Below are 11,837 nucleotides of genomic sequence, written 5' to 3' on the forward strand. Positions count from 1 at the left end.
AAACAACAAAAAAACCATACTCTAATACTAAACCCAAAAAGATCCTGGTAAGAATTTAATAAATTTAATACTAAAAGGAAAAGGTGCTAACCATCCACCTAAAAATAAAATAGTAGTTAAACTACTCATTAATAACATATTCGCATATTCTCCTAAAAAAAATAATGCAAATCCCATTGCCGAATATTCAACATTATAACCAGAAACCAGTTCAGCTTCAGCTTCAGGCAAATCAAAAGGGTGTCTATTTGTTTCTGCTAAACAAGATATAAAAAAAATTAAAAAAATAGGAAAAAGAGGGAAACAATACCAAACAGTTTTTTGTGCTAAAACAATAGAAATTAAATTTAAAGATTTAGCACAGATAATTACTGAAAGAATTGAAAATCCAATAGTTAATTCATATGAAATCATTTGTGCTGTTGATCTTAATGCACCTAAAAATGAATATTTTGAGTTACTTGACCAACCACCAATAATAATACCATAAACACCTAATGATGAAATTGCTAATAAATATAAAATACCTATATTTAATTCAGTAAAAAACATACCAAATCCTAAAGGTATAACAGTCCAACTTAATAAACTTAAAAAAAAAGCTAAAATTGGTGCAAATATAAATAAAATTACATCAGCATTACTTGGTAAAATAGTTTCTTTTACAAATAATTTAAGACCATCAGCTAACGGTTGTAATAATCCAAAAGTACCTACAACATTAGGTCCTCTTCTTCTTTGAATAGAAGCTAATACTTTACGTTCAACTAAAGTAAAATAAGCCACAGCAATTAATAAAGGTAATACTAAAATTAAAAATTTTAAAATTGTGTATATCATAATGATTTTGATTGATTTTTAATAATTTTTTTAGAATTAATTAATATTTTTGAATATTGTTCTAATATATTTGTATAATAATTATTTTTAATTAATGAATCTAAAAAATTAATATTAATTTTTAAATGTTTTTTATTAAAATTAAAATTATTTATAATTTTTAATTTTTTTTTTAATAAATAAGGTAAAATATCTGTAATTTTAAAAAATGAAGTTGATTTTGATTGATTTTTACGTCTACAAAGTGTTTTTATTCTTGTAAAAATAGGAGCTCGTCGCAGTGAGACAGTTGAGATATCATTCTGCGTGGGTTCATTATTCCTCCTCATTTTCATTTCCAGAAAGCGCTTAAGTCGACCATGGGGAAGACCGCCATCACCAACACTCTCGCAGAACAGGAGCTCACCAAACTGCAGGCGCAACTGCACCAAAGTGCACACGACACTTGGACCTATCTGGAGGCTCTCAAGCATAACCTCACCGAGTTTGATCACAAGCACCATCTGCACACGTCGAGCTCGGCTGCATCGTTCTTCTACGATGGCCTCGACCACGCCAGGGACGTTGTAAAGGATCTCAAACACTCGGCGGACCATATCCATAAGGATGCTGGCGTGAACGAAGTCAACGCTGCTCGAAGAGCCATGGAGCAGACATTCAATGCACTGGCAGACCTGCACAAGGTAGCCAATGCGTACGATACAGAACACCCAACTCCCAACAAACACAGCGACAAGAAACCAACGATCTCCGACAAGGTCGAGTGGCTCGTGAGCACGACTCGCGATGCCAAGTTCAGTGGATTTGCACCTCTGCAGCGCCAGATCATTGAAGTGCAGGTTGCTCTTGGTATCATCGAGAGACCCTCGATCGCCGCTCGTGCTAAGGAGGCTGTGCATCACATGGCTGATAAGATCGATAGTAAATTTGGCAAGAAGGGGACAAGTCCGAAGGCGGAGGTTGAGCAACACGCGGTATCTTCTCACAGTGCATAAAATCTTGGATCTACAGTAGTGATCTGATGAATATTTTTTTTTTACAAAAGTTACAAGTTGAAGTCTGAACCTCTATTGCTATCTAGATAATTTACGTCGCTTTTCATCCCTCTATCGGACTGATGTGGTCTCTTCCGCTGCTGTGGTCGGTGCAGTTACCACAGGCGGGAGGAGGTGTTGAGTGTAGTAGCGAGTACGCAGCAGATTCTGAAGATCACTGCGATCCCTTCGGCGCTCTGCAAGGTGCAGAGATAAGCCTCCCACGCGTGCGCCGAAGTTTAGAAGTAGCTGCGTCATCTTGACGTCTCCTATTAGTGCTGCAGCATCGATTGGACTCATACCGTTGTGCTTGGTCACTGTGGCACTTGCACGGCCGAGTAGCAAAGCCTCCACCACGGCAAAATGACCTCGGTGAGCTGCAGCGACAAGTGCCGTCGCTCCACTAGCTGTCTGGAGGTCTCGTGCCGCACCGACCTCTAGTAGAAACTCGACGAGCTTCACGTGGCCTTCCTCGCTTGCAATGTACAGCGCTGTTAGTCCGGAGCGGGTCTGATCATCTAGACGAGCCCCGCAGCGAAGCAGCGTCCGGGAAACAGCCTTGCGTCCCATGCGAGCAGCAATGTGCAGTGCCGTGGACATGTCTTCCATCTTGGCGTGAGCGTCAGCTCCTGCGTGAAGTAGCAGCCGCACAATCTGGTCATGTCCCTCCTGAGCTGCGATGTACAAGCATGACACTCCACCTTGCGGACGACGGAAACAGGGGTCCGCTCCACGCTCTAGTAGTAGCGAGACGATGGCTTCGTACCCCATTTGACACGCCAAGTAGAGCGGTGATACGTTCTCATCCATGAGAACGTTGGCGTCCAATTCAGTGAGCAGCAGGAGATCAGACACCACGAACAAGTGGCCGCCTTCGCAGGCCAGGAACAAAGCCTGAGCTTGCTGCTGCTTATTCGTACGCCCTCGAACTTGTCCTTCATCCTCAGCCTGTCTCTCAGCTGCAAGAAGCCTCAGTACAGTCGACCGGTGGCCGTTCTTGGCAGCAGCACACAAAGCCGTCGCGCCACCGGTAACAGCACAGTCTCGTTGCGCATTTGCGTCAAGAAGCATGTCCACCAGAACATCCCAGCCTTGTTCACTCGTCAGGTAGAGGGGAGACGCTAACCCCACTGAACGAGTGTTGACGTCGCATCCAGCTCGCAATAGCAGTCGTGTGGCATCGGTAAAACCGTTTGCGACTGCAAGACTCAAGGGCGAGTGCCCGTCGACGTCTGTATTCTCCAAATCGAACGCCGTGCCGTTGCGTCCTGCTGCCAGAATAACTGGTAGGAGACGCGTTCTTCCGCTAGCACAAGCGTATAGCAGAGGTGACATCAGCACCATGTCGCCTTCCGCTTCATTGGGGCTTTCAATAGTGGAATCGATGCTACCAGACAGGAGCAATGGTACGTCTAACAGCGCACGAGACCCACTGGCAACCAAAGTTCGTTCAAAGACTCCAGCTTCACGTCCACGTCGGCCACAGCACCACCGGTTGAATTCATCGAGAAGAGCAGGTAGCAACGGCAAGTCAACGAGTTCATTGCTCACCAACAACTGCAGTTCGTGCAACAGCGCGTTCAACGTCGAGTTTTGCTGGAAAAACGATCGGTGGGCTGGAGTGTGCAAAGCACTCAAACTTTGGAGCGTTGGGAACTGAGCCTCAATGCGTGAAATGAAAGCTCGACTCACACTTGTGTCGTCCAGATTAAGATTGATCAGAGATGGGTGTGCTCCTGTGAGCTGCTGCAATGGCGAGGATTGAGCTGCGAACAGTTCACCGGTCACTCGTTTGCATCGACGCACGGATACCGAGCGCAACCGAAGCGACTGTGCATTGAGTACTGCGAGCAAACCAAAATCTGAAATCTCCAGACAGTCATCCGCAACGATCTCTTCCAGGTGTGCCCAAAAGCTCGATGTCAATACGAGCAGGTCGCGGTCGGTAATGGAACGTTGACCCGATAGATCAATGCGACGAACGCGACTGTAGTTCTGCAGTACTCCTCGGCACGCACGATTAAGTGTACGAGTGCACACCGGTGATGTTCTAGCTGACAAGTCGAGACGATCCACGTCCAGAGTCTGCACACGTCGTCGCCATGACTGGTTGGTTTGCCGAATAATCTGGTGCTCACGTACGTTAAGGAGCGAGAGCACCAGTCGCAGCAACGCCTCCTCCTTTAAATTGGCCTCCAAGTCGCCACATCTCCGAGGAGCAGCAAGCGGTGACGTCCATGAATACGCGAGATGGTTTCCACTGTTTAGTGTCGGACTCATCTCGAGAGTCGATGGTTTGGTACGACACAGTACCCTGCGCTTCCGTGCACGTCCGAAGAGGTTGGTGCCGTGACTGGGGGCTACCGCAGTGCTGGCAACAGGCTCGCTTCCCATGGTCGATGCGTTTTCATCGACGTCGGACTTGACTGGTGACACTTGCTGGAACGAGCGCTTCATGGCGACTGGGAAGAGCTTGTTGTTCGGGCTTGTGTTACACCGGAAGCCAGCCAGCCAGATGTAGAGGTTCGTGAGGCGAGAGAGAGCGAAGAGTGAGAGCGGTAAGATGGAAGGCCTGTCGACTTTGTACTTCTGAATAGGGTCAGGTCAGAGCTACTTGTATTGTGAGCCTCTGAAGCTGGGCCGGGCCTTAGTAACTCAGCTCTTGTACGAGGCCTACCCTGCCAGCAATAGAACACACAGAAAACAGGGGAGGATTTGGCAGATGTCATCTCTCACCATTTTGGAGATGCCTCGGTAAGGCTCGAGGCACCCATCAGACCTACTTGACCTGCACTATTCAAATTTAGTAGCCATCTGGAAACAAAGACCTGTACTTCTTCGCCGAAAATATCACATCGAACAACTACGATCGATTTATTTAGCATGAGATTTCACTTTATGAAGGTATCACCTCCTTCCCGATTTCGTTGGCCGAAGAGAGGAAGACGTGGCTACGTCAAGTGACGTCAGGTGCAACTCGGGCAACATGTAGCTGATCTAGTTCGTGCATGCTATCAAAGTTTCCATACGCATGAATCCAGTCCAGTTTTATTTAAAAGACACGAAAGATAGTGTAAATTCTGGTCAGCGAAAATGAGTTGGTTTCTGAACCCAACGGAGCAGAGATCCCTACGCAACGAACGCGAACAGTGCAGCACCTCAACTTCTCATCATCTGTAGCCGCAACGTATCAGAGCTTGAGGTCGTAGTGCTGTCCGGTGAGGCTTCGGTATTTGCTGTAGTGCTCAGTAGCCACTTCAGTGCGTCCTCGTCCGAGCGTGAGCATTGATATCCGTTTAGCTACTGCCGCATCGCCTGGTGCTAAGCTTAACGCTCGTTGATAATGTGCCAGTGCTTCAGACGACCGGCCTAGCTGTTCGTACACCCGAGCAATGTTCCGGTGGAGCCTTGGTTCTTTTGGGGACAATTGTAGCGCTGTCGAACTGTGAGTCAGTGCCTCAGTGTACTTACCCCGTTTAGCCAGAAGGACCGACAAATTGCAGTATGCGTAGGGAAACGTAGGCCAATTTGCGATGGTCTGGCGGAGAAGATTCTCGTGTTTCTCCTCTTGCATTCGCGCGAGTGCCAACTCGTTCAAGATCTCCGGTCCTTCCTGTCGAGTGAGCCATGCAATGCGCGAATGTCGCGCATGGGTCTCTTCATCGCCTCCAGCTCTTGCCAAGACTGCCAAATGATGATGTGCATTGGCGTCCATCGGGTTCTCCTCGATCTTGTGTCGGAAATGCTCCATCGCTTCATCGATGTTGACACCGAAAAAGGCAACAAATACAAAAGTGGCTACACTACCAAAATTGCAACACCGAATTTAATTTCTGTACCCTACACCTATTTTTTAAAAAAATCCCTTTACTAAATTCAAGTCAACCCTCACACAGAAATAATCGGCGCCAAATCACTACAGCGTCACTATGGGGACGACAGGCGGCGAGTCCAAGAGCGACGCTGAGAGCGACGTGGAGCAGTACGAGCTCACAGAGGACGAGGAAGAGCAAGAGGAGAAGACGCAGCAGCCGTCGGACTCGGCGAAGCGCACTGCAGGCAAGCGGAAGCGCTCACTGTCTCAAAATGACGAGGAAGAGATCGCCCGTCGCCGCCGTAAGCGCCGTTCTCTAGCCTTCCAGCAGCGTCGACGGTCTCTAACGCCCAGCGAGAAGAGAGCTGGCGCAGGAGGATCCAACGCCGCTCCGACACACAGCAAACAGTACATTAGTGACATGTACTCGACCATTATCAAGATGTCCTCGGAAAACGTAAGAAAAAAATATTGTGGAGAAAGATAAATACTTTCTACAGTACTAACATTTTTGTGGTGTTATGACAACAGAAAATCAACGTTAAGAACTCGTGGTCGCTGCATTTAATCGACCACATGGAGGACATTCTGGACTCGTCAAAGAGAATCGCTGCGGACGGAGATGCAGACGACGATACGTATAATTTCCAGAAGGCCAGCTGTACACTGGACGCGAGTATCAAGATCTACTCGTACCGAGTGGACGATACGTGGAATTCGTCGTATAAAATTCTAGAGAACTTGTCACGTACAGAGCAGAAACATGGCGTGGACGATGGCGGTGAGGACGGAGCTACTACAGCCAAGTCTCGTAAGACGAGGAAGACTCATGCACGCACGATCGAGAAGAACCTGAACAACATCAACCTGAAGGCGTATGATACCGAGTGTGAGGCAGATCCGCTGTTCCACAAGATGTCGCAGTCTTTCGATGAAGGAGGCGCCAAGGGAATGCTATTGGCCAATTTGAGTGTGTATGATGGCTGCAAGATCTTGTTGAACTCGTCGGATGTGAGCGTCGTGACGCGGAAACCGATCCATGAGGTTGCAGCTAAATTTAAGGAAAAAGCAGAGGAAAACGAGAAGGAGGAGAACACTGACGATGCCATGTCAAAGGATAACGTCTCTGACAAGAATAAAGGCGAGGAAGAAGAGAAGGAAGAAGAGACAGAGACGGAGGGGGGTGAAGATGGTGAGAAAGAAGACGTCGCTATGGAGGATCAAGACGAGGAAAAGGAAGTCGGTGGAGGTGAGGGTGACGAGAAGGAGAAAGGAGACTCGTCGGAAGATGCCACTACTACTGAGGAAGAGCAGAGTAAAGGAAATGATGAGGGAGAAGGTGTGGATGATACGAAAGCTAAGGACAATGAGAGTCCCGACGAAGTGACAAAGGAAGCAGACAAGCCTCCAGCTACCAAAGAGCGCATCAGCTTGTCGATCTTCGGGTCTTTGCCTTGCATCAGTCAGGACGTCCAGAATCTCGAGGTGTGTCCTCCGCTGTACCGCATGTACGATCAACTGGACGAGTTTTACGGAGACGAAGCTCGTCACAAACTGGGTATCAAGAACGATTTTTTGCTCAAGACTCCTGTCAAGGGACGGCGGAAGACGCTGGACAAGCAGGATATCATCACAATGAATCTAGCTGGCATCATGGAAGGTGCCAGTGAGGACGAATCGGACGGAGAAGAGGCTCCACAGGACACGTCAGTGGACTTTGGCGATGACAACGCAGCGTACGATGCTGACGAGGACGGCGCTGACACTGTTGATGGCGCCGAGGAAGTCGCCGAAGCCGAAGCTACTGACGATGCGGACATGGAAAAGGAGAATAATGTCATCGATTTGGCTGCAAGTGACGACGAAGACAGCGTGCAAGACGATCTCACTTTGGATGGCACTGAACGAGGCGCTCAGACGCTTGACAAGGAATCGTCGCTGAAGTCCAGTGCTGCAGACTTTTTCCGAGCCAAAGTGAACGAGAATTTGCCAGAGAATTACGAGAACAATCTCTTCTCGCAGATGATTGAGTCTGCTCTGGTGCGGTCTGCCAATGTGGACGACGAACAAGGTGGTGATGACGTAGACGGCAAGAATGATTACTCGTACTTTGACGTCAAGATGCTCCGGAATTGGGCTGGTCCGGGCCACTGGAAGTTCCCTGCAGTGCGTAAGATGAAGCAGCGCAATCAGGAAGATGTCGACAAGGACGGACTGGACGGAGAGGTCGATATAGATGGCGTTGCTATCAAGGCGGAGCCGATTGAAGCCGCTACTGAACGTACTCGCAAGGGAAGTACTGCTGGAGTGGATAAGAAGGCGATTACAGTGGACTTCTTTGGTGACGAGCCTGATTTGTTGAGGCTTAAGGCGCCGAAGTCTGCCTCGAGTCTGGAAATCTCGAAGGGCAACTTGAAGAAGCAGACGGAGAACGCGTCCGATCTTGTACTGCCAGTGGACACGCACATTGAGCTGAGTCTGTTCTTTAGGCACTTTTTGAAGGAGAGGACGCGGTTCTTTAGGAAGCGCGGTGGCTTGGACAGTGGCCATCGGGAAGGTGTTTCGACGAATGATTTTGAGTTCGGAGACAGTAGTGTCGATGCTGCTGATGATCACGATAGGGAACAGCCGTTCACGTATAACGAGGACAGCGCTGGGTTTGAACCGGATTACGATGAAGATGAAGGCGCCAGCGGGGTGGACGACCCTGCCCCAGTAACGTTGTACTCAATGGAAGGTCTGGTTCAGGCCGATCGTGTCGTGGAGAAGATTGGCGTGCACTATGAACGCTTTGCCAAGCGTGTGGATGTGAAGAAGTTGAAGGGCAGTATCTGGGACCACTTGGAGAAGAAGGTTAGTAAGGATGAAGTCGTTGAAGAGGCTGGCGATGCTGAAAATGCCTTAAATGAGAGTGGTAAACGTCCACGCGAACCGGAGGCTGATGAGACAACGTTTAAGAGCGTAGTTGAGAACGTGGCCGGAAAGGTATGTTGTTGTTCTTAGGGTTTTCTGAGTTGTTTTAGGGTTTCTAACCCTGTTTTGTGTGACTTGGCTTTTAGGTGCCCTCGAATGTGACAGTGTCCTTTTACTTCATTTGCGTGTTGCATCTGGCAAACGAGAAGGGTCTCGAGCTGAAAGGCCAAGACGATCTTCGTAACTTCCAGATACGTAAAGAGAAGGCATGATCATGTTTGGAGATGTTCAATGCAGAGTACGTAGCAACAAGAAACAGTAGCAAGACCTGTAAGCGTCAGAATATGGCGGGAAAAAAATCGGTTTTGAGTGTATATCGGTTGTGTAATGTTCGAATAGATAAAAAGAGGATCGCGTCTTACAACTTCCAGCCGCGTGATACTGCGATTGAGTTTTTGGAGCTTCTGGAGGCTCTCGAGCCCAGAGATGATTCGCTCTCAGCCTCGGATGTGGCTCCATCGTCACTTAGTAGACCTACCGTCTCTGAGACGAAGACATCTTTTGGATGAACCAAATCGTACTTCTTTTTGGCCTTAAGTGTGGCTGCACCAGGTTTGAAAGGCGTGGGCAGCACGACAGGCATAACCTCGTTGAAGTCCCGCATGGCGTCTTCGAACGCGAGGTGGTCAGCCAGGATATTTGTTCGCAGCGCCCGATTACCGTGAACGTACGGCTTATAAGGGAACGCTCGATGGTGTGCTAGAGCCACAAAGAACATTTCGAAGCAGATGAGCAGATTTTGAATGCCCGTGGTGACATTCTCGACACTCCAAGACCCCAATTCGTGGATCAGCTGGAAACGAGACAGGAAAGCGAGAACCACACTCTGCCAGAACGACAGGAACAGCACTGCCTTGATACATAGGAATTTGGGGACCGGGTTGTATGGCCCGAGTTGTGTGCTTAGCGCCAGGTAGAACAGTACCAGATAGTAGAACGCGTACGTGATGGAGGCGTTGACCACCAGACTCGTGTACAGATACCCTGTTTTGGCGCTGAAATTGCCCTGATCGTACATACCGTTGAGTCTGAGCACAATGGCCACAAAGGCCATCATGGGTTTGACCACCACGAACTGCATCGTTGCCATCTTGCAGTCTCGTAAGAAGCTGGGTCCCATCTGAATGGGTTTAAACCACCTGTTAAATGGCCACGGATGTTCTAGATCTGGTAGCCCTCTCATTGTTGTAAGGACTCTTTCGTTGCTGCCTCCGCCCAGGTAAGCGATCATGAGTGCCAGGAAGAGATAGATAACGTAGCCTTCATACGAGTCACGCATCAGATCCAGATACAGCGCGGCATCCTTGAAGCGCAGACTCAGCCACGAGTCCGTCGCGTAGATCGGCACCATCCACAGTATCCCTACGATCTACAGTGAGATTGTTTGATAAACCAGTCAGTATTTCATCTGGAGCTATTAGCATGCGGATTCAAGTTCGCACCTTGCTCTGCACGATTGGCTGCGTGAAGTGGTTGAGGTGGCCACGGATCAGTAACGCAGACGACACAACGGACGCGGCCACAAACACGCCTGCAACGGCCCATACCAGCCGCTGCACATCCGCCTCGGGCGCTGCCAGCGTATCGGCAGGCGGGGACAAGTACACTTCCGTTGGCCAAAGCTGAGCCATTAAGAGAACTGACACATTCACTTGCTAAAATTAGATGACGGAGATTACCATCACTCCTTTAGCACATTGCTGTACGTTTATGCAATACATGTAGTACTCGCTTCCAATGTCCTTGTAATATTAAATTTCGTGCTAAATGTACTACTCAACGTGTATCACTTCATATTTACCATCATTCTAAAGAAAACGTATCCACTGAAGATGAGCTCCTGGTTGCTTCGTCGGTGCGTGACTCCGCTGGCAGTGGCGCGTGTTCGCGCGTGTGCAGCTTCGAACGCTTCTCTGAGTGTCTTCTCCTCCCCATTGAGCACTCAATGTGCATTGAACTGCGCTCCTCGCACTCGTTTCCCGGCGCAATTGATTTCTCCTCTCATGTCGACTTCTTCATCGCCTTTGCTGCCTCGACCGCTTACTTCGCCTGTAAACAGAGTTTTACTGAACGGCTCGATGTCGCCTGTGCTGGCAATCCAGCTGAAACGCTTTTACTCGCCCGGGAGGAACCCGTGGCAGAATGGCAGTGACTGGAAGTCCACAGTGAAGACTGGAGGTCTCGTGCTGCTGGGCACGGGGGCGCTTATCGCCTCCACATCGCGTATGTTGCATTTATCTACTACTCATTATAGCCTAGACAAATACTGATTCTCTGCTGCGTAGTGGCGTTTGGATTGGTCATTGCGGGGGCTGCGGGATTCGGAATGTACACTCTGTATCAACGGTTCATGGGCCCGTACCGGTCGCACTTTCGGTCGTCGAGCAATCCGTTTAGCAGCGTCAGCTCCAACGTCGATGCTCTGAATGATATGTTTACACGTAGTCGACGACGCACCAAGTCGGCGGTGCAGGATGATCTGGATTCACTGGTCCAGGGCATGCCGCTGGTTGTGCGAGGGCTAGTGAAGACAATGTTTTCGTTTGTGGGCAAGGCGATGCAGAGCTCGATGGAGAGGGCGGGAGAACTGCGGCGACGTACAAATGAGTGTTTGCAGGCGAACAAGCGCGTGCGTGAACAGATGGGAGAGGATGTCAGCGTTGGCGGACCGGAGCAGTGGATAGAGTCGAGTGCGTGAGCAGGTGCTTCTGTTTAGCCAACTTTCTGCTTCTAACTCACTGCTATCGCTGGGTACATGCAGCTGTGAATGGTACTGGACGCGTTGAAGCCGTGTTTCCGGTCAATGGAGCGTACGGATCTGCGCGCGTGACGATGGAGGCTTCGGTCGGCCAAGGAGGAAAGCTGAACTTCACGGAACTCAAATGTATGTTAGATAACTGTGACTGTATTAGCTGTACGAGGCGTAGTACTAATAATCTTGTTTATATTAAAGATCGCAACAGCCAAACCGGAGATGTGATCGACCTGCTGCGTGACTCATCGGTGGGCGGCCGACGGAAGACCGTCATTGATGCTGAGTACGTCGACCTGGACAACGACAGCCGATCTCGATGGTGAACCAACAAACCAGAAGCAGACACTGAACTGAACCCACGTAAACAAGATTTCGGCCTATTGCAATGCTCATGATTGCTGTATTTCGTCTCTAGGGAAGT

General features: G+C 49.1%; 6 protein-coding genes across 6 annotated transcripts; 4 read left to right on the top strand and 2 right to left on the bottom strand.

Annotated features, from left to right (window-relative positions):
• Positions 1-1,185: 1,185 nt before the first annotated feature.
• PITG_01239 (uncharacterized protein) lies at positions 1,186-1,835 on the top strand (the record flags this gene model as incomplete). Its single annotated transcript, XM_002907866.1, has 1 exon — positions 1,186-1,835. One exon carries the CDS (start codon positions 1,200-1,202, stop codon positions 1,833-1,835), a length of 636 nt encoding a protein of 211 aa, XP_002907912.1.
• Positions 1,836-2,113: 278 nt separating this feature from the next.
• On the bottom strand, positions 2,114-5,448 carry PITG_01240 (uncharacterized protein; the record flags this gene model as incomplete). The annotated part of the gene is made up of 5 exons (XM_002907867.1): positions 2,114-2,123; positions 2,177-2,222; positions 2,306-4,446; positions 4,611-4,662; positions 5,346-5,448. 5 exons carry the CDS (start codon positions 5,446-5,448, stop codon positions 2,114-2,116), a joined length of 2,352 nt encoding a protein of 783 aa, XP_002907913.1.
• A 355-nt stretch (positions 5,449-5,803) lies between these two features.
• On the top strand, positions 5,804-6,256 carry PITG_01241 (uncharacterized protein; the record flags this gene model as incomplete). Its single annotated transcript, XM_002907868.1, has 2 exons — positions 5,804-6,132; positions 6,235-6,256. 2 exons carry the CDS (start codon positions 5,804-5,806, stop codon positions 6,254-6,256), a joined length of 351 nt encoding a protein of 116 aa, XP_002907914.1.
• Positions 6,257-6,264: 8 nt separating this feature from the next.
• Positions 6,265-8,873, top strand: PITG_01242 (condensin complex subunit 2, putative; the record flags this gene model as incomplete). Its single annotated transcript, XM_002907869.1, has 6 exons — positions 6,265-6,732; positions 6,890-6,894; positions 6,955-6,968; positions 7,073-8,541; positions 8,599-8,673; positions 8,748-8,873. The coding sequence occupies 6 exons, from the start codon at positions 6,265-6,267 to the stop codon at positions 8,871-8,873; spliced, it is 2,157 nt and encodes a 718-aa protein (XP_002907915.1).
• Positions 8,874-8,944: 71 nt separating this feature from the next.
• Positions 8,945-10,292, bottom strand: PITG_01243 (uncharacterized protein; the record flags this gene model as incomplete). The annotated part of the gene is made up of 2 exons (XM_002907870.1): positions 8,945-10,030; positions 10,104-10,292. 2 exons carry the CDS (start codon positions 10,290-10,292, stop codon positions 9,020-9,022), a joined length of 1,200 nt encoding a protein of 399 aa, XP_002907916.1.
• Positions 10,293-10,484: 192 nt separating this feature from the next.
• On the top strand, positions 10,485-11,739 carry PITG_01244 (uncharacterized protein; the record flags this gene model as incomplete). The annotated part of the gene is made up of 4 exons (XM_002907871.1): positions 10,485-10,884; positions 10,947-11,351; positions 11,423-11,545; positions 11,615-11,739. The coding sequence occupies 4 exons, from the start codon at positions 10,740-10,742 to the stop codon at positions 11,737-11,739; spliced, it is 798 nt and encodes a 265-aa protein (XP_002907917.1).
• Positions 11,740-11,837: the final 98 nt, after the last annotated feature.

The sequence above is a fragment of the Phytophthora infestans genome, genomic scaffold (assembly GCF_000142945.1).
Source record: "Phytophthora infestans T30-4 supercont1.2 genomic scaffold, whole genome shotgun sequence".
NCBI classification, from domain to species: Eukaryota; Oomycota; class Peronosporomycetes; order Peronosporales; family Peronosporaceae; genus Phytophthora; species Phytophthora infestans.